This window comes from Camelus bactrianus, chromosome 29 (assembly GCF_048773025.1).
Source record: "Camelus bactrianus isolate YW-2024 breed Bactrian camel chromosome 29, ASM4877302v1, whole genome shotgun sequence".
Classification (NCBI taxonomy): domain Eukaryota; kingdom Metazoa; phylum Chordata; class Mammalia; order Artiodactyla; family Camelidae; genus Camelus; species Camelus bactrianus.
This window is the reverse complement of record NC_133567.1, coordinates 10,541,568-10,568,951: the sequence shown is the minus strand read 5'-3', so window position 1 is coordinate 10,568,951 and position 27,384 is coordinate 10,541,568. Positions and strand designations below refer to the sequence as shown.

General features: G+C 33.0%; 1 protein-coding gene across 4 annotated transcripts in view; it reads left to right on the top strand.

The window, feature by feature from the left end:
• The window catches only part of MYBL1 (MYB proto-oncogene like 1), a 32,201-nt gene extending 6,534 nt beyond the window's left edge, over positions 1 to 25,667 (top strand). Inside the window, exons 2-16 of one of the 4 annotated variants that reach the window (XR_012503155.1) lie at positions 1,784 to 1,889; positions 2,212 to 2,283; positions 3,704 to 3,796; positions 5,491 to 5,711; positions 7,275 to 7,449; positions 9,678 to 9,752; positions 10,384 to 10,488; positions 13,818 to 14,051; positions 15,054 to 15,422; positions 17,325 to 17,467; positions 17,895 to 18,009; positions 20,872 to 20,988; positions 21,077 to 21,181; positions 21,679 to 21,796; positions 23,030 to 23,167. Coding sequence is in view for 2 of the 4 variants with exons in the window: in XM_010970640.3 (XP_010968942.2) it covers positions 1,784 to 1,889; positions 2,212 to 2,283; positions 3,704 to 3,796; positions 5,491 to 5,711; positions 7,275 to 7,449; positions 9,678 to 9,752; positions 10,384 to 10,488; positions 13,818 to 14,051; positions 15,054 to 15,422; positions 17,325 to 17,467; positions 17,895 to 18,009; positions 20,872 to 20,988; positions 21,077 to 21,181; positions 21,617 to 21,796; positions 23,030 to 23,158 (2,239 nt within the window). In the remaining 2 variants the exon portion in view is untranslated. Of the gene's footprint in view, positions 1 to 1,783; positions 1,890 to 2,211; positions 2,284 to 3,703; positions 3,797 to 5,490; positions 5,712 to 7,274; positions 7,450 to 9,677; positions 9,753 to 10,383; positions 10,489 to 13,817; positions 14,052 to 15,053; positions 15,423 to 17,324; positions 17,468 to 17,894; positions 18,010 to 20,755; positions 20,989 to 21,076; positions 21,182 to 21,616; positions 21,797 to 23,029 lie in introns of those variants that run through there. The other 3 variants (XM_010970640.3, XM_010970641.3, XR_012503156.1) reach the window with 3 other exon arrangements.
• The last annotated feature ends 1,717 nt before the right edge of the window (positions 25,668 to 27,384 follow it).

Sequence of the window (27,384 nt, the reverse complement as noted above, 5' to 3'; positions counted from 1 at the left end):
GTGTGTTGTTCCTGGATTTGTTCTCTCAACTTCGTCTTTTTCTTATTCTTTTTCTCTTTTGCCTTTGGCATGCTCCTCCCTCCTGGGCAATGCCACACCAGATTTTGAAGACTTAAGTAAGACAAAAGGAATGTAAAAAAAAATTGTGATTATGTTGATTATGTGTTGAAATGGTAATTTAAAAATATATTGGGTTAAATATTATTTATTGTTGAAATTAATTTCACCTGTTCCTGTTTTTGAAAATGTGGCTGCTAAGAAATTACATATGTGGCTTGCATGATATTTCTGTTGGACAGTGCTGTTCTGGGTATATCCACCTGTATATTTCTCAGGTGCCTTGAAATCAGTCCATGCTGCTTACTCTCCGCAGTCCCTTCTCCCTCCCAACGTTATGTTTCTCCTTCTATTCCTTATCTCAGTGGATAGCTCTGTTTATGCTCCCAAAGTCAGAAATTTTGGAGTCATCCTTGATTCCTCCTCCCATGTCTCATATCCAGCAGTTGCAAATTCCTTTTGTTTCTGCCTTTTTCATATCACTCAGTTTTATATGCTGCTTTTTATTGCCACTATCATGACCCTAGTTGATTTATTCTTTCACGGTTTCTTGATTTTTGCCACATTTAGATCTCTTCTCCTCAAGGATATAAAAAATAGGATTCTACTCTATTATAGTACTATTGTGTTTTCATTTTTAAAATGTAAAATATTTGCTTCATCTGAATTTTTTTATTTTAAAGTAGAACTTGAGCTTCATTTTTTAAAATGGCGACCCAGTATCTTACCCTTTATTGAAAATTTCCTCTTTACCCCACTGATTGATCTGTTACTATTATGATTTACCAAATTCCTATATGGGTTTTGTTTTTTTTCCTGAATGTTCTGTTCCATTGATTTGAGTATCTGCTCATGTGCGAGTACCATTTTGTTTTATTTATTGTTTCTCTACAGTATATTTTGATATTGGATAGTGCTAATTCTCCTATTATTATTTTTTGGAACTTTTTTTGGCTGTTGCTGCTTATTTATTTTTCCACATGAACTATAGAATCAGCTTGTCTCAGTTCCTCTGGAAATCTATTTGTATTTTTATTTGTTTAGTCTAAATTTATGAATTAATTTAAGGAGAATGGACATCTATAATATTGTTTTCCTATCCAAGAATGTGATCTAAATGTTTTTCCATTTGTTGTTCTGTGTCTCACAATAATCTTTTGTTGCTTACTATATCTTGATCTTGTATATTCAAATTATTTCTACATATTTTAACTTTTTTTGTTGGTGGTGTTGTAAATGGCTTATTTCTTACATTATATCTTTGACATGTTTTGTAATTTACCAATACCATTGCCAGGCCTTAATAATTTCATACTTGGGTTATTGTGAAAGATTGCTAATTGGCCTTCCTTCTTCCATCTGTGCATAATCCTGCTAGTGATTTTTCTGAAACACAGGACATCAGTCTTTCACTCCCTTGCTTAAATTCCTTTAACTCTTTAGGTTAAAGGTCAAATAAAGAACAAAGGTCAGACTTCTTTGCATGACATAAAGGTTATCGCTTGGCCCCTGGTGGCATATCTAGCTTCATCCCTCTTGTGTCATTAAGAACTATAGCTTCTCTCCATTGTCTGACTCTTAATTTTTTTATACTTTGAATAATCTCATTAGATATATGTCTGCTAGTCTGAGTGGCTTCTTCAGTCATAACTGTGTATACAGACTCAGTGATTGAATTCACAAATTTAAATAAAATTCTTGATTTCACAATTGTGGTTTTTTTCAGTGAGGATGAGGATGATGACCTTCAATACGCTGATCATGATTATGAAGTACCGCAACAAAAAGGGTTGAAGAAACTCTGGAACAGAGTAAAATGGACAAGAGACGAGGTACTTATGTGATAAGGTTTACTAATTTCATACTTGTATTTATTGATTAATAATATATATTAAAGATATTTAAAAGCAAAACATGAGGAAAGTTATCCATCAGCTAACCTGCACATTATTTTTCTTTAACCAGACATGAATAGTGGGTTGATGTTGAGACTGACAGAAACAGTTTAGTAGATGGGAGAACTTGTATTTTAATGGCTTCAGTCCTTCTGAAAATGGCCACCAGATATGATATGAAGAATTAAAGAGTTATCCATATTTAGGGATGGGGAATAGGGAGGGAGAAAGCTTTCTAATTTTATACCTGTTTTAATAGGATGATAAGTTAAAGAAGTTGGTTGAACAACATGGAACAGATGATTGGACTCTAATTGCTAGTCATCTTCAAGTAAGTGAAACATTATCTTATATTGCTAATGTGAATGATTTATGCCATGGAGTTAAATTTGCTGTTTTTTAAAAATGTGTCTGCATTATTTTAGATTTAGGTTTCCTTCCTAAAAACATCTCTTTCGTTCTGATCTTCCTATAGTCTGATTTTCTGTTAATTAGTTTATCCAGGGATCTAAAAGTTTACTAATTTAAAACAAAAATGATACTAAGTTTGGGTAGGGCTTTATAAATATTTGCTAATAAGTGTTAAAACATTTTGAGAGAAGTTAAATATATTGAAATATTTTGGTAGCTAATCAGTAAAATCAAAAAAAGCTGTGTTGCTGTGAGAACTAGAAGTAATGTATAGGATGTTTGGCACAGTTCCTGAAATTTAGAAGGTATTCAGTAAATGGAAGCTAAATTAGAACGGTTATTTACGTTAGCTCTATCAGTTTAACATCAGTGGTATAACAGCAAATGAAGTGAACAGGGAAGTGGTACAAGGACATACAGGAACAGCCTGATTATTTTGAAAAATTGATAATCTCAAAATGGATCAGCGTTTATGTACAGAAGCCATAAATGAAGGAGCTCTGAATAAAAGTAAGTCTACTAGGCACAAGGACAGAGACACTGGTAAACGAAGTATTTGAATCTATCCCTTTATATGCCTCTAAAATACCTGTAATACGTATATGAACTAATAGCTTTGTAAATCACTAATGAAAAGTTAAGTGTTATTACTATTATCCTTGTAACACATAGGAGTTACTAGGCCATGAATTGACTAAAATTAGGCTACATTTATTAATCATTTTTGGAATTTGAGATGTTTCTACATAAGGTTTCATCCTGGGAAATTCATTTTCCTTTTGAACTTCAAACCTAAGTAATTTAACTGGTATGTAATGCACATCTTTCTAGATATATTTAATTTTTTCTTGACAACTTGGAGGTCATCATTTATAAACATCCTTTAAATACCATGCAGTAGTCTAGTAATACTTTTCAGGGTTTTTTAAAATTATGTAGAGCTATATACTGCTATATTATATGAATCTAGACTGATGTGCTGTTTAAGTTCGTATGTCTGCTTTGCATAGTTGTCTGTTTGCTCCCTTTTATTCATCAGTCATTACTTTATGGCAGTATCTGTTATACCTTTGCTTTTTCCTGTGTTATAAGGCATGGTGTAGAGATACATGATTTAATTTCAAATATATATTGTTTTTATTTATAGTCTAAGCATTGCTTACAACTTTAATTAAAAATGAATTGGAACACAGGCATGTGAAATAAATATTACATTTTTAAAGAATGCTGTTGAATGCATTATTCTTGAAAACTTTCTTAAGGTTGTGAGACGTAAGTTTGGGCTGACTTGCTTTCTGGAAGGCAGTTGTTCAATAACAAAATCTTCTAAATTCTTTCAGAATCGTTCTGATTTCCAGTGCCAGCATCGATGGCAGAAAGTTTTAAATCCAGAATTGATAAAGGGTCCCTGGACAAAAGAAGAAGATCAGAGGGTAACATGTTCATATTCTTTATTTTCACTGTGTAGATGGACTAGCTTTTTTCTCCCTAATACATTGTTTTTTATCATATAAACACATGTTTAAATCACTTTGATTTGTTCTCTGAATGCTGCTTGCATAAGAATTGGAATTTGAGTATCTTGAGATGTAGTTTTTTTGGAATTGAGTCAAACCAAGTAATATATATAGCCTTTACTGTCTGAGAGTTTGGTTTGCAGAAGGAAAATACTATTAGCTTAATCACCTTGTTTAGAGATTAGGTTAGCAACATTTAGGGTATAGTTTCTTGTTGAAAATTGACTTAGCATTTTAAAAACAGAATTTAATTTTATTCTTATTTTATCTAATAATGTGATATGTAAGGAAGTCATTCTTAACTTTCCCTCTTGACCTATAATGAGCCCCCAAATAAGACAGATACCAGAGCATCAAATTTCCAAAGTGCTGGGTGATTCAGAAACCAAGGTTATTCTTTGTGTTATGAAAGTCTGAGAATGGGAGAATTGCTGTCCTCTGCTAAGAACTGTCCTTTAGTTCATGCTCTTTATGGCATAAATGTTGTTAATGTAGTTGGGAAATTAGAACACTCTTACTGCTACTCAAAGCAAAGAAAAAAAGTTGTTTCACGAGGCTCAGACTGATCTGATTTACTCAGTGGCAAATGATAAGTTTTAAAATGTGTGGTCTGTATCCTTTCAGCTTGAGAAAGGAAAAAATGAAAAGACAGTAACTGTAGATCCTTCCTGCTTCCAAAATGAATTATTTGGCTTTCAGCTGAAGCTTTTTTAAACAAAGATGTAAGGGCAGAAAATGCTCAAGTCTCAGCCTTTCTACTGTTATTTCAAATTAATTTTGTATGAAACAATTTAATTTACAAGTCACTTTTATTAACATCATGTATTTTGGATAAGTTTGGGATCAATTTTTTTTTTTTTTTTTTTGCTATTACACAGATACAAAATTGTATTTAATAACATGAGCATTTTCTTTTTAAACCTTGGAGAGTAATTACCTTATTTTTTCGGTACACAAGATCGCACAGGGCATTGGCATAACTCATTGTGAAATATCTTATGCTTTCATGGTAATACACTACAAATTTTAATATAATACATATTTATTGAGTACCTTGGTATCAAGTTTTGAACTTGTCAAATGCTGAAGCAGTATTTATTAGTAAATTGTTTTTTTTAAGTTACAGTTGTGGTTTGGATTTAATGCATCAAAAATAGTATACTTGAGTTATGTTTTAAAGTTCTGTCAATGCAGTGCTTTTTAAAAGTTGTTTTATGATTATGTGTTAGTTTCAGATGTACAACATATTGTAGACTTACATTTCGCAATATATACAATAAGTCTAGTTAATATGCGTCCCCGTACATACTTACAAATTTTTTTTCTTATGATGAGAACTTTTAAGATCTACTCTTCTACGTCTATCAAAATTCATCAAATTGTACATCTGAAATATGTGTAGTTTACAGGAATTATAGCACAATAAAGGTGTTTAAAAAATAAATAAACTCTATGGTGCTAAACAAACAAAAATCTACTCCCTAAGTAACTTTCAAATGTGCAGTACAGTATTATTAGCCATAGTCACTATGCTGTACATTACATCCCCATGCCATATTTATTTTTAAAAAGGTTATGCTTTTTTTAAACATTGTTTTTCTATTTCTTAGGTTATTGAATTAGTTCAGAAATATGGGCCAAAAAGATGGTCTTTAATTGCAAAACATTTAAAAGGAAGAATAGGCAAGCAGTGTAGAGAAAGATGGCATAATCATCTGAATCCTGAAGTAAAGAAGTCTTCCTGGACAGAAGAGGAGGACAGGATTATCTATGAGGCACATAAGCGGTTGGGAAATCGTTGGGCAGAAATTGCCAAATTACTTCCCGGAAGGTACTTATAAATATATATACATTTTTCTGTATTTAATCTTGATCTTTATTATGTTACTATTAGATATATTTGTAAGTGCCCCCATGACTTTTATTTTATTTATAATTAAAATTTAGACTGCATAATACAAGCAACCCTTTGCAATATTTGTAATAAGGGATAGAATTATTTTTACTGAAATATTTTATAGCAGTAATTTGTGCAATAAAATGATGGACCTTTAGATTATATGAACATTTAATGCACTCCCAAAGTCATGTTTACATATCGGTTCCATTTGAAGCAACCTTCTTTGCACAACAAATTCAGTTGGAGTGAAATCACAGTTGAAAAGATTTCTTTCGTATTGGATTCTATACATAAGACCGGAGAATAAATACACTGGCAGCAATAAAATGCGATGAAAGTGCAGTAGAGAAAATTAAATTCTTAATTAATTATGATATGACTCAGATCATGGGAGTAGTGTATATATACACATGTGGCTAAAATATAGAACTTCCCTCAGGGGCAGTGACATGCTAAGTATAATATGCACTGCAGTGAGTCATATGTTTCCTAACAGTCTGCAGTGCAGTAGACCAACAGGTTTGGGAAAATCCATACCTCAGCTAGAAGGTATGCAGTTGTTTTTTATTATTGCAATCTCTGTGTAGTATTTCACAATTTATAAAATGCTTTTGCATGTATTTTAAAAATATTTTTTCTTTATGTGCTTGTGAAATATGCAGAACAAACATTGCTATCTTTGTGTTATAGATAAGAAAATTAAAGCATAGTGTTAAGTTTTTCATCCAAGTTACTCAACCTGGTCTAGGAACTTTTGATGTTTTCAATCTTATGCATCTTTTTAACTGACCATAGAACCTAGTTTAGTTCTTAGCAGGATGTAGGTTCTCAGTAAATGTGCATTGTTTTGAAATTTATGCTGTAAGTAGCTATAGGTTGAAGATTTACATTTTACAAGGTGAACTTCGGTAACAGGCGAGCCAGTGAATTTCTTCCATAGGTATTTTGTTGTAAGAAGTGAAAAAGAATACTGGGATTCTGGAATTTGTGGTTTGCTTTTTATGACCATGTTTGATCCTGGCTTTAAGGCTTCTGTCCTTGCTATGCCCTTTATCTGGAATGCTCTTTTTTTCTCTCCTTATATGGCTGGTTCATTCTCATCATTCAGATCTTAGCTTCACTGTCACCTTACAGAGGACTTCCTAGACCACCTAATCAAAATTACCCCAGTTACTCACTTTTCTTATCCTACTTTAAATGATCTGCATTGGACTATTTTTCTTATAATTTATTTTTGTCTTCTTTTCTCCTTCCCTGCTGCCACACTTCCAGTGAGAATGTAAACCCCATGAAAGCAGGGACTTTGTTTTATTCACTGCTATAGCTCCAGTGTTTAGAGCTGTGTGTGACACACATACAGTTTATTTTTTGAGTTAAAAAGTATCTAATTTCACCAGTTGTTAAAATGTATTTTAAGTACCTTGTATACTTTATACAGTGTTAAAATGTATGGAATCCTCTGTTTCTTTTTAAACATACACTTTCATTTCTTAGGACTGATAATTCTATCAAAAACCATTGGAATTCTACTATGCGAAGAAAAGTGGAGCAGGAGGGCTACTTACAAGATGGAATAAAATCAGAACGATCTTCATCTAAACTTCAACACAAACCTTGTGCGGCTATGGACCATTTGCAAACCCAGAATCAGTTTTACATACCTGTTCAGGCACATATTTTTAATACTTTTATTATTTAAAAAATTACTTTACTTGCTGTATGGGAAGATGTTTAATTTCTTAATAGGACAAATACAACATATATTAAGGGAAATAGACATGTCAATTTCCAAACCAAAAAAATATGCCATAATTAGCTGATGAAGCATTAGTGGAAGTTTATCTCTACTTGTTTTGATTGATAAATATTTGGGGGAACAAACGTATTAAAATACTTCCTTTTATATATAATTTTTACATTATCTGGTTAAGAAACTTAGTATGTGTATTTCCTAATACCATCATTGAATTTTCATGATTCAAAGCTAATGGTCATTTGTGCTTTAATATCTATTGTAGTTTCTTTTTAAAGAATATTTTGTGTAATTGTAGTATTGCTTATCTCTAAGAGGTAAGTGTATATAAAATGGTTTAAAGGAGAAAATAGTCAGAAATCATTCAAGTCATCCTTTTGAGGACTGTGGTAAATAATTGGTTTTTTGATGGCATTCAATCTTGCTTTTCCCTTATCACTCAACTGACTGAGTGACTTCAGCCTTTGTTTAGATAGGTTAATTGAAGATTACCCATGTTCATCATAGGGCAGGCTTTATTTTCCTTATATTTTCCTACCTGGAAGAAATTAGTTTAGGAGTTTTCATAAGATTTGTTTTACATTTTCCTGTCTGCTTGTCTGTCATGCCATTTTTCATGTTAAACAGTTCTTGATTCTTGTCACATAAAATGTAAAGATGAGGTCAGGATTTAATAGTGTCTACCGAAAGATAAAATTTGGCTAGGTATTAAAAATCTGTGCTTAGTATGCCTCAGATTTTATTTTATTCCATTAAATGGACATTATATTTTTTTAGATATAATTTTAAAAGAACCACTTAAAAAAAAAACTGGTGACATCTTAATTTACAAATAGGAAAACATATGAAGACAGGAGTTATCTGCTGGTACTCAGTTGTACCTTAAAGTTTTTATTGTCTTTTCTTTACATTTTTCTTTAGAGTCCTAGATTTCAGCAGCATATACTGAAACATTCTGCTTCTATCTTAGAAAGATTATCATTTAAATTTATTTTTTTTAACTCATAGGAAGATAATTTTTAAAATCATTTGGGGCCAATGGAGTGTTTAACACTCTCAGTCAAAATATATTGGAAAGTAAAAAAATATGTATACATATATATAGGAAGTAAGGATCTTTCTTGTGCTTTAAGAATTATTTACCTTTTAATAATTCTTGAAAGGTTTATGTGTTCATAGTTCAGTTCATTTAAACTGCTAAAAAGATAGTTCTAATTTTCACTTGAAAAAATGGATTTGGTTTGAAATACTGTCACAGATTTAAATGAAACATTTGAGAAAGATAAGTTTCTGATTCGTTGGAAGGTGAGCAATAACTGATATTATCAAGTGTTGTGAAAATTAAGTTCTGTGTTAGAAGTTATGTATAGTGATACTGCATATGAAAGTGACTTAGGTGGGCCATTATGGAAAATAGACCATTTCAAATTTATATTTAAGTTTTTAAGATTTTAAAAAAGACTTTCGTATTTCTTCCCACCACTGCACACTAAATTTGCGTGCAACTTCAAAATTTTTATTACAGATACTTTAGAAAAGAAACAGAATCAACTCTTAGTCTATTGTCAGAGTATTAAAAAGTACATGAGTGATTCTACTTGTTTTTGAAGACAAGGACTAGAAACAGCCTCTGTTTTCACATCTTTCTGTACACAGATTGCAGGGGGTGGTGGTAGGAGTAGGAGATAAGGATACTGAAAACTACTGTAGGCTCCATCTTCTTGAGCGCTTCACGTGGACCAGCCCCTTCCTCTGAAGAATAGGAACACAGTTACTTTGTCTTCTCCAGAAGATAGAGCAATACTTTAATAGCAGATTTTTAAAAATATTTGGTGGATATTGCAGATAATAAAAGACTGGCTGATAAATCTAGTCAAATAATTCTCATATTTCATTCAGGAGAAAACAGGTCTTTCCTAAGATCTAATGACTTTCAATCAGTAGATTCTAAGAATGGAGATGTAATTATTAGTTAAGAAATTATTATTTAAAAAAAAAGAAGAAACTATAGTACATAATATTTAAAGTTAACAGAGACAGATTTTTAATGTTGATATTTTATTCTGTTTTTGTGCTTTGCTTCAGATTTAAAAGCATTTATATAGTGTTATATGTATGATATTAATGTTTTAATTACTTTCTAGATCCCGGGCTATCAGTATTTATCACCTGAAGGCAATTGTGTAGAACATGTTCAGACGTCTTCTGCCTTTATTCAGGTAACTTTTATTTATTAAAAACAAAAAACAAAAACAAAAACAACTGCAACAACAAAGGAAATACTTTCAAACATTTCCAAGTCTAATAGTGCCTATTTCCTCATCTATAAAACTAGGGCAAAAACAATGCTATCCGACCTATTTGAATATTATACCATTAATGGAGAAAGTTTGTAAATGGGTTTGAGAAATGTAAACCGTACAAATGTAAGATACTCCACAGCATCAGAGGGTGGTTCTTTCATTCTTCCAACTTAGAGCATTCAGGTTATGAATGCACATATTTTTGCTAAAATGGATAGAATATGTACATTGAGTCAATAAATTAAAACAGAGTTCACACATAAGTTTGTAAACTGACATAGATGATACAATGCAAGTTTTGTTTTTTTAATACGTTTAAATTTCCCAAATCTTTTCTGATAAATTGAAAACATTTACCAGCACTTCTTTAAAGGGGGTACCAGATGGATTATGATACTGAGTATTTGGGATTTAGTAGTAGTAAGCTTTATTAGAGAAAATAGATTTTATGTTGCATAGAAGAAAATAAAAACTAGAACATTCATAATAATAATAAAGCAATTATGTAAGTAGCCTGTTTTTTTCTCTTTTATTTAACTTATTTTAGCAACCCTTTGTTGATGAAGATCCTGATAAGGAAAAAAAAATAAAGGAACTTGAGTTGCTTCTAATGTCAGCTGAGAATGAAGTTAGAAGAAAGCGAATTCCATCAGTAAGAAATAAGCTTAAGTGTTTAGATTTTATTGTTAGAATCGTATATATGCTTTATATGGTTTTATAGTTTTATAGTTTTATAATTTTATTGACTTTTGTATGCCAGCAAGTGGAAAGCATATTCATCGTGACTTCATATTTTAATATGGACTGAAAATAGTTTTTCTGATTTACAGCTTTGAGGTTGCCTGTTTTTGATATGCATCTCTTTGAACATAGTTCACAATGTTCTGTATTAAGATATTTCTTGAATCATAAATATCAAGCAAATTTATGATATAATTTTTGATGTGCATATTTTTGAAAATTTTATGTGGTTTAGATTAGGCTTTGGTTTTATTTTAGACATTCCATGTAATAATGGCCTTAATAGAAACAAAGGCTAAAAAACACCAAGGAATTTATAGATGTATAGAGATTTATGTGCTTCAAAATTAGTTTTATTCTCTTAGAAAAATTTTTCCCTTTTACTATATTTAGAATACAAATTCAGTAAATTGGAAAAAGTAATAATGGTAAAAATATGGGAAAAGGGAACATTTCAATTTTATGCTCTCTAAAGAAATTTTTCTGTGGATGTTGGGTTTTGGTTACTAGGTATGAAAACTGGTCTGAGATTTGGTTGACGAGAACAGCTCGGAGTATTGAATCGGAATAAGTGGTAATGATTCTAGCTAAGTTAACAGGCTGTGCTAGATGTATTAAAAGGAAAAAAAGTTTATATTTAACTGACAATTTAAAAAGTTTAATATCCTGGGACTTTGTACATTTAGGAAAGTATTTTTCTTGGTTTGGGGCTGAATGAGGGGACAGTACATTTACAGTGACTAAGAACTAACAAAGTTATGAAATAGACTAACCTGAGAACTTGAAATAGCATTACGAGGCAACTAGTGATGTCTTTATACCACTTCAGAAAATATTAATGAAAACATTACATTTGTTAATTGTAATAGATGAGCTATATACACCATGGGAAAAGTAATTTTTGTTTTGAAACTGCAAAAACCATGGGTAAATAGGAAGATCTAATCTAAGGGTACTTATTTTAAAGTTAATTTTGGTTTTATTAAGAAGCTGCAAATAAATATTCATGGTAAGAGAGTCTACATTTGTAGACAATATATTCATGTTTAAGCACATTTTCTATTTTTTTGATAGTAGTCATTTTTTAATTTAATAGGATATAATTAGCTAAAAGAACTGGCATTTTGCATTAAAAAGGGAGAAAGTTATTAATTTGTTTTTTAGAACTTGCTATCTAAAATTAACTCTCATAAAAATCTTGTTGAAGGAGATTCTAGAGGGAAGTTGCTGTACCCAGTGTAATAGACTCCATACATATATAAAATATGTATCCTATTCTAATGTATTTTCTGGTTTTTTTTTTGTTTTATTTTTTGACAAGGGAGGTAATTTGGTTTGTTTGTTTATTTTTAGAGGAGGTACTGGTGATTGAACCCAGGACCTTGTGCATGCTAAGCATGCACTCTACTGCTTGAGCTATACCCTCCCCTGTATGTATTCTATTCTAAATAATTATATGATAATAATGACTGCCATTTTACCAAGTATTCATCATGTTCCACTATTGTTGATGTGTTACATGTACTCCTGGTAGTCCTTATATTAACTCTGCAAAGTAGGTGATTTGTTGCTAGGGATTCAGAATCAGGTGTGTACGATTGCAAACTTATGGTTTTGCCAGTGGGCCTAGTAACCTCCCTCTTTGAATCTTTTTCCCACCTGCAGGCTTACTTGAAATATATATGGTTTGGAAGCTGTATCCAGAAAGTGATTGTAAACTCAGAAGGTGGTTATGCTAGTGAAATAAGATTGCTTTAATTTCTTTTATTTATAGGAAACTTTAAAACAAGTGGAACTTGTTTTGCAACAATGTTGAAAATTAATTTTTTCACCTTAACTTGAAATTTAACATTTTAGTATTGTGAATATCTGGCACATTCTAGTGATTTTTAATAGTAATGGGTACCATTTATTGAGGGCTTCCTTATGGACTGAGCACTATGCTTTCTAAAATATGGTAGTTACTAGCCACATTTAATTTAAAAGTTAAAAATTCAGCCTCTCAGTTGCACTAGCTACAATTTTGTTGCTTATATGGCTAGTGGTGCCCATATTGAGCAGTTTCAGGTGCAGAACCTTTTTGTCACCTCAGAGGGTTCTGTTTGACAGTGCTATACACTTTACATCCTGTTTCTTTTTATTTTTTTGAGGTATAATTAACATAGCACCATAGTTTTAAGGTGTTCGGTATAATGATTTTTACTTACTTATACTGTGAAGTGATTACCATAATAAGTTTAATGAATACCCATCGTCTCATAAATACCAAAAAAATTTATTTTTCCTTGTGATGAGAACTCTTAGGATCTACTATTTTTAACAGTTTTCAAATTATATATAATTTCTTAATCATAGCTCTTCAAGGTCAGGTCTCTTCTTTTTCATCAAGAGACACTAGGGATCTAGGCTCAAAAGATAAGTAAATTGCTATGTACATCTCTAGAGAGATAAAGAAAAATGACACCATCCTTGAATTCAAAGGCCTGCTCTGCAGTTGTGACACATAAGAAACAGGATCCAGTGAGATAAAATAAGTCACTTAGTTTTATAGGAGCTCATAGGAAACTGAGATTTATGTGGTCTGAGGAGTTCCTGGAAGAAAGCCTCTTTGAGCTCAGTCTTGAAAGTAAGGCAATGATTATATATCAGCGAAATAGGTGAACTAGGACATTGTTATAGATGGAACAGGTAAAAGTGTATGATAAGATGATGTGTTTTCCAATACTTAAACTGTATCATACTTAAATGAGGAGGGAGAGTTCTCCCTGCTCAGCGGGTTGAACATCTACATAAGGGGAGCAGCAGGCTGTGCAAAGGCACGTTGGGGTAAGCTGGTGACCAGCTCATCAGGGAACTGCAGTAGCGCAGCTGGGTGTTCAGTATTCCCCGGGGGGGTAGGGCTTGTGAGTGGGAGTGCTGGGAGATGAAGTTTGAGAGGTGGAGAAATGCCAGATTCTAGTAGTTTGGACCTTATGTTGTAGTATACACATGCTAGGTTTACCTCACTGTGACTTTATAGATTCTAAAAAGTTTATTAGAAAGAAGAAATATAGTCAAGATGAAGTTTAATGAAAAAACATATTTTTATCAGTTTTGAGGAATGGTGGTATAGTTGCTACTGTATTTTTTAGCCGAAATGTTGTGAAGTGTGTTGTTCAAGAAGATACTCTTACTTAAAGTCTAAATTTTTGCTTAGAATGGGAATGAGAAATAGCGTTCAGATTTCTTTTGTATTTTTAGCAACCTGGAAGCTTTTCTAGCTGGTCTGGTAGTTTCCTCATGGATGATAGCGTGTCTAATACGCTAAACAGCCTCGAGGAGCACGCCGCGGAGTTTTACAGAATGGATGACACTCAGGCCGTGTCTGCTCAGCAGAGCTCCCCCACGAAGTTCCTGGCTGTGGAGGCAAATGCTGTGCTGTCCTCCCTACAGACCATCCCAGAATTCGCAGAGACTCTGGAACTTATTGAATCTGTAAGTCTGAAATTGTCAAAAGCTCAATGTTAATGATGTGATTTCAGGGACATTGACCAATTTTATGTTATGCGTTCTTTTATGTCATACTTAATTTTGATCTGATGTTTTGCAGTGAATTCTGGCAAAATATATATATATATTTATTTGTTTATTAATTAATTATACAAGTGGTACAAGTATATTAGAGATAGCTGGAAACTAGAGAATACTGTAAAGAAGAAAATTAAAATGAGTTAATAATTTGAGGTATTTCCTTTCAAGCTGGGTTCTATACATATAAAACACACATGTGTGTATATTTTTGAACCCAAATATACACTAATGTATTATGTTTGTGGATTTTTCCCATACTACATAATGAGCATGTCTCTATTTTCTTAACTTTTTTTAAATTTGAATTTTAATGGCTTCATGATGTTCTATCATGTGAATGTAACAAAATTTATTAACCCAACACACTGTTATTATTGGATATTCATGTGGTGTCCAGTTTCTAAGTATTACAAGTTAAAGAACGTATTATGTAAAGTTGTGTGCAAAATCATGATTATGTCCTTAGGCTAAGTTGAATTTTTGGATCATAGTGTATGACCATTTTGAGGATGTTCCATGCTCATTACCACGTGATTATGTAGGTGCAGAAAAGGCTGTAAAGTTTTCTAATGTGGAATCAAATATGAAGTTTTATGATGAATTGTACTCTTTTATAACAACTTAAAATAATTTGTTCTTTTTATTTAAAGTACTTTGGCAGTAAGCTTCAGCTACAGAATTAGATGAAATATTATTCTGGGATGTTCAGAATTGGAGTTGTAGAAGCATTATCTGCTTTTCTCAGATGGTCTTGCTTAAAAAAAAAAGATGACCCAAGGAAAGCCTATTTCTGCTGATAAAAAATGAGTAGTTAATTAACTCTGGAAATCATCATACTGTGTTCAAGATTAGATTTAACTAGGTTATGGCATTCATAACGTTTGTTGGAAATTTAATTTGTTGCAGGATCCCGTAGCATGGAGTGATGTTACTAGCTTTGATCTTTCCGATGCTGCTGCTTCTCCCGTCAAGTCCACCCCAGTTAAACTAATGCGGATTCAACACAATGAAGGAGCCATGGAATGTCAAGTTAACGTCAGTCTTGTACTTGAAGGGAAAAAAACCAGTTGTAACGGTGCAGATGGTGAGGCTGTTCCTTTAACATCCCCAAATGTGGCCAAGTTTAGCACTCCCCCAACCATCCTCAGAAAGAAGAGAAGGATGCGAGTGGGTCAGTCCCCGGGCAGCGAACTTGGCGATGGCTCGTTCAGCGACGGCGGTAATACAGCACTAAAGCACACACCAGTGAAAACACTACCATTTTCTCCTTCACAGGTAGAAATGTTGTTTTTGATTATGTTTCCAGATGTTGAGGAGCTGGATTAAATTAGGTCTTTAATATCCATACTAGCAGTTCGTTGCTTTGCTGACACATAAAAATGGATAATGTATTTAAACGTATACATGAGAATGCTAAGCCACGATAAATCAGAAAAGTATCTCACAAAATAAAGTAGCTGCATTACAGTACCTTACAATTTTTAGGGCTAAAAGGGATGCTTTAGATGTGTAATTCTACGTCTTTATAGGACTCATCAGGAAATAGGCCCAGAAAGGTAAAATAATTTGCCCAAAGTTATCTAATGGCAGAGCTGAGACTGAAAGCCAGTTTCCTGACTGACTGTTCAGCAGGTGTCAGGTATCTGTGCCCATAGAGAGCTGCTCCCCGTAAGACTTCCGTGTGTCGGAAGTTCTTCTAGGGATGTCAGGAACTACCACTTTCTCCTGGAGTTATATCCCTGGGCAGCAGATAATTATGTCAGAGCAAACTGTACCTTTTATTTTATAATACTGTCTTTATTAATGAACGCTATGTTCTAGGCTGTGCGCTAAACACTTTTCTTAATACGACACCTTGGTTAACGCTCTTTCAAAAAACCTTAGGAGGTAGGTGGAATGAAATTGAGAAGTTAAACTATCTGTCCAAGGTCAGTTAGTAAGAAAGAGAAGGAGCTGGTGTTTGCTGAAAGTGTCTTGACAGAGGTTGAAAAGTTTTATGGGAGAAGACAGAAGTTTAATGGTCAAGTAAACTTGGAGCATGTTGGGGATATAATTGGAGGTGCATTTTGATACTGGAAGGATGAGGATCTGGCAGTAAGTACACAACCCCTGTGTTCTCTGAAAACCATGCCCCCTGTGCTTCAGGGGTTGCCATTTACATAGGCTACAATGTAAGTAGTGTGTCCCCACCCCCATCCTCAAGAGTTACAAAGCATCTTGAGGAAGGTGAACCAGGTTTGGGCACAGTAGCATTTTTCTCTTTGGAGTTTTGCATGCTAATAATTTTTGTTGAAGAGTAAATTCTAAGGTAGAAAATGACTGAGAAGGTGAGACATGATTATAAAGACCTTGTATCCCATAGCAAAGGGTTGTTTGGATTTTATTCTTTGATTGATGGCATCTCTACAGTGTTTTAAGGTTTGACTGCTGATCTTAGGATTAAATACATTGAAAATATTAGGAGCCAGAACTGATGGCACTAGAATTCTCCAGTTATAAGTAGCATTAAAGCAGTTTCTACTTTTTCCTACCATTGCTTCTACTCTGTTGGGTAAAAGAATAAATTAGTATTTCACAGTTGTATGTAAATTAAGATCCAGTAAATTGTGTTGTTTGGAAAATGGACTCTGTGATACCAGTTTTGGCTGTTCAGAGGTTCTGAGCTCTTTTCTAAATAGGCAGATTTGCTAGAGAGCTTTATTTCTCATTAGCAAAACATTATTATTATATTCTGAATTCTAAATATTCTCATGGAAAAGAACACTTAAGATCATTTATTAATAAAATAATAAAACTTTTTTTAGTTATGCTGTTGTACAAAACTTATATTTAACAGCAGCTATTTATGTTTTCTGTATATTCCTATTTGATAATATATACTGTTTGGAAATTTTTTTTATTGTGTTTTGTAACTTTTAATATTTGTTAAATGGTCATTTCTTGAATGCCTGTTACGTGTTAAACAGTATTCTAAGAGCTAGGGTGGCAGTGATGAGCAGAACAGAAATTCCTGCTCTCATGGAGCTTAATTTTTATGGAATGGAATGTAAATGTAGTATTACTGATAATCCTTTCCTAAAAGGAATGAAGAAATAATTTGAAAATCTTGCCAGTTTAAATTTTGTGTAGGGATTTTGACATTTTAGACATTGTATTTAATCTCTCTTCCTTTTTTAGTTTTTCAACACATGTCCTGGAAATGAACAAGTTAACATAGAAAATCCTTCATTCACATCAACCCCTATCTGTGGGCAGAAAGTTCTTATTACAACTCCTCTTCATAAGGAAACAACCCCCAAAGATCAAAAGGAAAATGTCGGGTAAGTAGGTATTAAATGATTGTGTTAGGAAAATGGGAAGCACGGTTTCATGAGTACATTAGCTTTTTGTCCATTTATACATGTATCATAGTCCCTATCCATGTGGGACTTAGAATTAAAATAAAAATAAATCATAACCTTATGTTTTACCCCTGGGAGACTGAAAACCAGCTAAATAGAGTATAAAACTTTGACTTCAAGCAAACATTTTAAATAATTTTCTCTACATTTGTCTTTTTTCTGTTTTAAGATGATTGCTTCAACTAAGAATCAGTTTAGGCAGGCATACTTTAACACACTCTTAGAAGGTTTGAATAAAGTGTTTGTATATGCAAGATAAATTTAGTGTGTGCTTTTATCGTGGCTTTGCCTTAACTATAAGAAATCAAATTTTGACTGTAATACAAATATCTAAATGATTGTATAGGTTTAGAACACCTACCATTAGAAGATCTATTTTGGGTACCACACCAAGAACTCCTACTCCTTTTAAGAATGCACTTGCTGCTCAGGAGAAGAAATATGGACCTCTTAAAATCGTGGTATGTATACTCCTTTTATTTTTAAGAATTTTCCTAATTTTAATAAGATGCAAATTTTGATTTTTATTCTTGATTTTTAACATTAAAAAAAGATGTTCACTGAACCAGATTAAAAAGCTTTTACCCCTTAATTTATAAGTTTGAATTTGTGTTAATCTTTTTCCTTGTAAATTTTTGTTTCGCTTGTTGTGGATTCATGCTTTCTTTACATTATATCATCTAGAGAAGGTAAATCCAGTGTCAGTGTCCATTTCTTAATACTAAAACCCACCTTTTAGTAGTTTCAGTAAAGTTACCTAGAGTAGAATAAAATAAATTTGATATACATAAGCACTTTTCTAATAATATTTTTGAAACTGATTAATCAGGATACCTCTTTAAGGTTCAGTTTCCTCTTCTATTCAGTGGAGATTATAAAACACACCCCAGGGGTTATTTGTGAAGGTAAAAGATAATTTAAGGGGTTGATACTAAGTTTTGGAAATCTGTGCTTCGTTGATATGATTACTATTTTAATCATAGTGGTAACAGCAGTAGTTCATGAATGGAGACGGGAGGTGTTATCTTTCATATATATATATATAGTCAACTCTGAAGTACCTTAAGTGAGCCATGGGCAGTCTAATTCTAGGCAGATATAGAGCCTGACAAACTGGGTTTAATAAAAAGAAAGTATGATTTTTTAAATATTGGTCACTTCCAAGGTACTCTGGTTATGTTCTATTTTTAGTCACATTTTGGGTAGATTAATTAATAAATTCTAGTTTATTTGATTTAATCAATTTCTACCAGAAATGTCAGACTCTCAAGTCTTCTAGCCTTCCCCCCCCCCTTTTTTTAATTACTGTTTTAGAGGGTAAATAGTAGGACTGATCAAGTCTTTTTGTCACTTACTCCATATACTGCTGTGAACAATTATATTCTCTTTAGAGTTCTCTAAACTTTTTAGTTTTTATGCATATACACAAAATAAAAATAAGATCACACTTTTTGTACTGTTTTGTAACCTGTTTAAAATTAGTAAATTATATGTATGCTATAATTTTTAATGTTTGTGTAATATTCCATTCTATGAAATTACCTAATTGATTTAACTAATCCATTTCAGTATTTTGTTACTCATTTAAAAAAACTGTCATTAATTCAACAAATATTGATTGAGTGTCTTATAGGTGCTAGGCTTTGGGGATGTAATGTTAACATGTCGGGTATGGTTCCTGCCTTCATAGGGGTGTGTAGCCTAATTGGAAATTAGACAAATAAACAATTACTTGAAGACATTTAAAAATTTCTCCAGTGCCTCAGGGTCATTTGGTCAATGTTTTATGTTGAATAAAAACTATCATTTTAATAATAGTGTGCAAGAAATTAGGTTTCAAGTGACCTAAAGTGCCTGTAAGTTTGTAGGTGTTTGGGAAGGATTTATCCATTGCCAAAACAGATAATTTTCATCAGCAATTTAAGATAAAAGGAAAGTATTGATTTTGTAATTAAAATTGTTAAAATATCTATAGGCTCATTGCCAGTGAACTGACTTTTCATTCCTCCTGCTCCTCATGCTCCAGTTTTTACTGAGCACCTAGTATGTGCTAACCACTGAGCTCTCTAATGTGTCTTACTATGAGTCAAATGCACTTCTTAGAGATTGGCTTTAGAATTTTAATCAGGTACATCTTAATTATATGTTGCTTTCTTAATAAACATTGATTCGTCTGATGTTTATTGAAAATTACTCAGAAACCTTGGAAGTTCTTTAAATATAAATCTATTAATTTTGGTATTCCCTAACCTGAGGAGTGTTAAGTGCAGCAGTTCTTTTTCTTTGTCACATTAGGACAATTAAGAGAATAATTGTTGGTGGTGATGAATTCATCTATGTCTTAGCCATAGGACATTTGTATTCTTACAGGGGAAACAACAGATTCCAGATTTCTTTTTAAGAACGTCTAATGTATGTTCTTTGTGAAATGTAATCTTTAGAACAAAAGCTCTTGGAGCAACACACAGACATACTGACATGATTCCTGCAGGTCTCAGGCTGTAGAAGAGAGCACTTTAAAATCTATTTCCATTTTTAAAGTTTTTGTAAGTACTGTGAAATCTCATTTATATATGACTGCTGTTCTTCCTGACTTTATTGACTGGAGACATGGGCTAAACAAATCTTGGTTATGGTAGATATTAAGTTTGATATAATTAAAATTTTTTCTGAATATATGGTGTGCCTAGCTATTTGATAGAAAGGTGGATGAATAGTATTTTGAGACTATTTCATTATTCAGCCCACATTCAAGTTTTTTGTTTCCTGCTCTTCCACACTCCAGTACACACACACACACTTCTTGAACACTGTGTCTCAGCTTTAAGCTTAAGGCTAGGTGTGCAGAGATCTATACACAGATGAAAAAGATGTCACCACTGCTCTTAAGTAACTCACATTTAGTGGTAAGAAAACCCTGCTAACTAGTGGTTACACACACTCTTAACTAGTACCATAGAAGTAGAATAAGGAGAGCTAGTGTAGTCCCAGTTTGTTCTGTATTTCCTATTTTTATGTAAAAATACTTGGGGAAATAATCTTTCTTTTCTGTTTAATTGTGAGGATCCTGATTGAAGCAGGAGCTGTAATAGGTTCCCCAAAAGGAAGATTTTTGTTTAGTTCCCTAGAGTGAACTTGGAATGTGCAAAATTATTTTTGTCATAGAATGGATTAGTTCATTAATTTATTCAACTTATGTATCTGTAGGTTACCAGGAGAAAATAATGCCAATAATGAAAAAGTGTAAAAGTTGGGTTTCTATATATGGGGAGAAAAAGGAATTGGTATAAAAGACTTTAAAAATCCTTTAAAAAATAATTTAGTCACAGCCACTTGCCTTCTTGGAAGAAGATATTCGGGAAGTTTTGAAAGAAGAAACTGGAACAGACATATTCCTCAAAGAGGAGGATGAACCTGCTTACAAAAGCTGCAAACAAGAGGTAATCTTTCAGTATCATTGTTAATATAAGTCTTATTGTGTTCAAGTGACTTCACCATAATGTTCCTATTATAAATTATTCATTCTAGCATACTGCTTCTGTAAGGAAAGTCAGAAAATCACTAGTCTTAGATAACTGGGAAAAAGAAGAACCAGGTATTCAACTATTGACGGAAGACATTTCAGACACGCAGGTTTGTAAAGAATTTTTCTTTTATTGAGATGGTTGCTTTAAGTCCTGGTGGTTCTTACATTTTACTCACTGTGTGGCTAGTCCATCAGAGATACATAGAGTTTCCTTTAGTATTATTCTGCCTAATTCGATTAACTGAAGAGAATATTTTATTTACTTCCTTGCTTTTTAAATTTGTTTTGTTCTCAGAGGAGTTAGCTCTCATATGTATGATGTCAAAACATGGTAGTTCTCAAAACTTTACATTTCAGTATTTACCTTTGGTTTATTTCTGAAATACTTAATTTTACTGCATTACTAGAAACTTCATCAGAGCCAAAAGCTTTCTTGGAGGGAAATGAACAGGGCTTCCACTACCACTTACTCAGTAGTCCCTCCATTTGTCTCCATTTCTGGATTAGTTATTCTACTTTCCTCTTTGTTTTTTCTCTCTTAGTCAGAAAATATATTTACAACATCTTTATTAATGATACCATTATTGGAAATACATGACAATAGGTGCAACTTGACTCCTGAAAAACAAGATATAAATTCAACCAACAAAACATATACACTTAATAAAAAGAAACCAAACCCTAACACTTCCAAAGTTGTCACATTGGAAAAGAATCTTCAGGTATGAATTTATAAATTTCTTTCAGTGATTTTTGTTGTTGTTTATTCAATTATCACTTTGGACTTACTGATTACAAATTATACTTTTTCTTTTACATTCAGAATTGATGAGAACAGTAACTAGAGATTCACTATTATTTTGTCACTCAAACTAGATTTGGGTTTTTGAGAGACTCACTCATCATAGCACATATAAACTCAACAATTCGAATTGTAGCCAGAGACTTCTGGTGATCTCTGATGCACTATTTCATTTTTAAACTAAAGATATCTAAATCTACTTCTGGTACCTCTTCTCTTATAATAAATAATTGTAGCCTTAATTGCTACCTTTAAAGGGTAAGTGGTTGGAAGCAGTTTCAGCTTGGTTTTTGTTGGTATAATGGTTTCCAGTGAACTTTCTGGCTTAAAGTTGTAAAGCAAAATCCTTTTTTCTGATGATGTGCAGCCATTATGTAGCTGCAAATGAAGGCTGGAGAAATTTTTACTATTATATTATCTTCAGAATTCAACCCAGAGAATTTGAGAGGTCATTGAAGGGGAAGTTTGCTGCTTTACACCTCAGTGACTGCAGAACTAGCATTCCTTGAAAACATGTCTGGTGATCAGATGGGCCACCTCCTCTTTCTTGAGTCACTGCTTTTTGTAGAGCGACGTAACACATTCTCGTAATCCATTTAAAATGATCTGATTTACCAGTGTTTTAACACAACTTTTCAGGAAAATTTATTACATAGCAGGGTATTTCTCTAACGTGGCAACCTTACTCTATAACAAGGGAAGAAAACAAGAGAAATAAACCTAAACCTGACTTTGTGTTAACGAACGTAGTCTCTAATCTGTAGGATATAAAGCATTCTCGGCTCATTTTTTGACATTATATCGTCTCTTTAACTCTTTTGCTACACTTTGAAGCAGTAAAGACTGACATTTCTTTCCATGTTAAGACTGATTTGATTTGGGGTAGGAGAGCTGTGGGAACAGAACTTTTAAACTGCCTTCACAGGGCTGTAAACACTATAAATAGCTAAAAAATTGATCATAAATATTTTAGTATGTATTTTTGAAACATCATTTTATAAAGAGAATCACAATGTCATTATCAGAAAATTTTTGCAGTAAGTACTTACCAAATAATCCAATCAATTACTTGATTTTTTAAAAAGTCTAATTGTGAGGTAGAATGGGTAGTTATTTTAGTAATTTTCACATCACTTTAATATTTCCTTTCTAGTCAAATTGTGAATGGGAGACAGTGGTTTATGGGAAGACAGAAGACCAGCTTATCATGACTGAACAAGCAAGAAGATATCTGAGTACTTACACGGCTACCAGCAGCACTTCAAGAGCCCTCATACTGTGATTGTTATGAAAACTGATGAAATGCCCCACTCCCTTACTGGATTCTATACTAAATTAGGTTGCAATGAAATTTTTTGTCAATTAATTGATTTTAAAGTTTTAACACAGCCCTAAAACGGTTTGCATCCTTTTTCATATTGGGCAGGCGGAAGGCTAGGCACTTAAGTAAGGGGTACGTAGGCATTTTCATAGTTTATTTTTTAAGAGATGAGATTTTTTAAAATTGTTTTTTAAAGATGGGAAAATCATATTAGAATGTTCATGGATCTTCTAAAAGTAAATTCTCATGTATTTTCTTCAGAAGATACATGTTGTTCCTCTCTTGACGCTGCAGTTCTGTTACAGATAGGTCTTATGAGTATGTATGATTTCTGAAATTAGTCTATGTCTGTGAAGCACATATGGTTTTATGAAGTACTTTTGCCTCTGTGCTGATTTACTTGGCTACCATTTACAGAGAAACACAGTGGGAAGGAATTTAAGAGAAAGAAAGTTGCACTACTAATTTTTCATATTTTTCAAAAAACAGTAAAATTAACTACAGTGTTAAATGTATTTATTTGAGCATAGTACTAAAAACAAAAGGCATCGCAAAAAGATTTTTTCCTTATTAGTAAAGAGTCAGTATTTTCTTCTTAAATCTCAGAAGAGCTGAGAGTCTTGTTGAATGTATTGTACAGTGTGTAGGAGCAGGAAAAATGTAAATTGGGAAGAAGTCTGTCTTTATAATTTATTTTTCATTTTTAAAGCTTAAATGTAGATATTTATACCTATACAGGGTGTCTAGAAGCCAGTGTTGTTTCCTGTTATTACAGCTAACAAAGAACAATTTTGACTTTTTAAAGTATGCAACCAATAGTAAGTTATAGCTGCAAAGAATACAATATCTATACTGTATGTCACATCCACTTAAATATTGCACTATGTCCTTTAAATCATGTTGGTTATAAAGTAGTTCTAAAAATGTACTAAATAATAATTTAATATTTTCTGTTTAAATTATATGGGGGGTCATAAATTAATCTGGTGATTTGTATATGTGTTTGAAATTTTTGCATTTTGTTTAAAAAATAATATGGTACTTTGGTCCCTAAAAACAGTCTGCACTTAGAAGTTTATTATATTTACTCAATGTTTCAGAAGTAGAGAACATTATCTTTTATTTATAAAAATATTTGTCCTTTTATAAATGTTTTGTGTTTCTCTACAGGTTACAACAGTTGCTTCAGTTGCCTGTTTTAGGTGTTTGCACTTATTTTATTTCTTTTTGAAAGAATGTCTTTATTTGCTTTTGTGTAGAGATTTTATGTAATTTTTTTTGAGACATATAATGGTGTGCTGTCAACCTAAACACTGACAGGTAAATAGGATTGTACACTGTAGTTTTAATTATTTGTAATTGACACACTCTCTCCCTCTCCACTCCTGAAGTATGCTGCTATAGAAAATAGCAGACCTGGCTTGCTGCTAAGAGAGAAGGAAAGAGCGACCAACACTTGCACTGTGTGAGAAGATAAGCAAATGATGGCAAGTTCTCAAGTTAACTTAATGGAATCAACCATTACCAGGCAAACTCTTGCAAAAACCAAAATACTATGCCTTAAAAACAGCTTAAGATTCTCTGATGTTTTTATGTTAATAGAAATGGAAGCACTAAGTATTTCAATGCCTCGCTCTTGAACAGTAGACCTAAAAGGGTTTTAAGCTATTTAAATCTACTTGCTCATTTTTGCATATTATATGTAGTGAGAAGTGAAGAAAACGTGTGGTACTAAGATTATGCCTTGTTGATAACAAATAGATAAACCAATTTGAGTCTTCATAGCGTGTTTGTTAAGTATGTTGATTGCTTCTTAATTAGTGAACTTCTCACAGAAATTTCACTTTGGAAAACCAATAATTGTAGCAAAATCATACTGAATCATTTCAATTTCAGTTACCTTGAACTAATAGCACATAATGGTTCCTTTTTTCTTTCTTTCTTTCTTTTTTTAATGTAGCGCTTAGCTGGTTTTGATGTACATAGTCTCCAATCACCAAAGTATAATATCTTGGAAGAGCTATATTTTTTTAAAGCATAGTTTTTCTTGAGCATTAAATTATCCCAAATGTAATATATTGCAGATAAGCTTGGGCTTACTGGACATAGTACATATTTGGGTTGGTATTGGTTGAATCCTCCAGTTAACTGCTTTGTTGCTTTTTGCAAGAAGACTTTTAATCTTAAACATGTCAGGCATCTTAAGTCACCTTTATACTGTTGTGTTCATTTGAATTTCTTTCAGTATGTTATAAAAATGCCAGACATAAATGTAGCAGCCATACTTGCATGGAAACTGACTACACATATGTAATACTGCATTTTGTTGTAAGGTTTTCATATTAATTCAGCAATTAATTACCCTGACTAAATTGAGTTTTTTGATGTATGGGAAAACTTTCATTTGTAAGAGAATCTTGCATACAATGTTGACTGTTAACATCCAAAATAAAGCATCTGTGTACAAGCAGGCATGGCGTTGCTCATTTCACTTTGGTTTTGCGTTTTCTGGTATTGATTGAACCCTTAGGGACTTAACCGAACACGCTGTTCTTAGACCTTTTTTCTCCTTTAGAACTCCCTTTATGAGTGATTTTATTTGTTAACACAACTTGACCTCTTTACTTAAGAGCCCCATTCAGAGCCATATTTTAAGCTGCCTTCAGATGTTTCCGTATGACTCTTCTGTCAGCTCCTTGAGTGCAGTGTGTCCTTTTTCCCCCACCTTGGACCTGCCCCTCCTTAGTTCTGTCTCTCAGTGGTGCTGCACTCCCTTCGCTCTCCCATTGAGGAATCTGCCTCTCCATCACCCTCCACAATGAAACCTCTTGTAAATCCTCAGCCCACATAAGATCACAGCTCTGATTCCATTCCTTCATCTCACTTGGATTATTGCACAAGTCACTCTGATCTCCACTCTATAGAAATAGCAAGAAATTGTGCTGTGACTTCAAGGTGTCACCTAGGCAAGGTCAACTGGTTGCCCAGTCAGGTCTGTGCAGTATTACACTGCCTCAGTGAATTTGTTACCATCCAGATTTTACCTTTAGCCTTCTAGGCTTAGAAATCTTAAGTGGATTAACCCACTGAAAATGAGTTATACCTCTCAGTAGAATGCTTATGTCAAGTGTTCACGTGAGACTAACACATGAAACCAGAATGCTAATTTATTAATGTACCATGTGAACTATAACTGCTGAGAAGTATAACTCCTTATATGTGAGCATAAAGAAGCAAACAAAACCACACAAATCTGATCACATCTTTCCTGTTGAAAGACCTTCCATGGTTGTCTGTTGCCTAAATAATAATTCTCTTCCGTCTTCACTTCTTGACCTGGGCCTGGTGACTCGGATCTTCAAGAACGTATGTGTGTATGCTTCTGTCTCCATGCCTGTGTTTGTAATGCTCTCTCAGAGCTGCTTTTCTTTGTCTACCTGTTAGAATTTTACTCAGCCTTCAAAGCGCAGGGCTGTGAATTATTTCCTGATCATCCTGGTGCCTCCATGAAACTTTCCCACTAGACTTTATGTTTTGAAGAGTAGGGATTGCTATTTAGAGCTCCTGCCTCCAGCATGGTGCTTAGAAAATCTCAGTGTTAAATTGGAAAAAAGTTCAAAGATTAGTCATGGCTCTATCAGAAAATATTAACCAGACTTATTTTACACAGTAGGTTTTGAGTAGCTTTGGTTTCTTAGTTAACTGCATGAAAAAAATGATTTTGTTAACATCTTTTAGCTCATTTTATAAAACCATGTGATTTCCTGCCTGATCTATCCAGTTATAGAGTGGTAGGCTTGCCAGCCAATCAGACTTTTAATTGTGATGTAAAACAGATGGGAGGTTTTGAAGAGGTACTTCCCACTCAGGAACTCTGTGAGAAGTAAAAAATTTATTTTTAATTATGTAGTGTAGGGTAAAACGAACCAAGTGAAGTTCCATCAGAACTTTTCACTTTCTCCTTTTCTGGCTTTTTTTTTTTTTTTAATAGATACCGTCAAGAGGATGTTAAAAATATTGGTCGAAAACCAAGATAAAGTACACCAGGAAAAAAATTATTCATGGCTGACGTGTTGGGAAGGTAGTGATTTTCAAAACTTTTTAGTATCTTGGCATCAGTACATTAAAAGCTGTTGAGTTTGAGCAAACTCAGTATTAAAAGCAGTGTACTATACTGCCCTCACTTT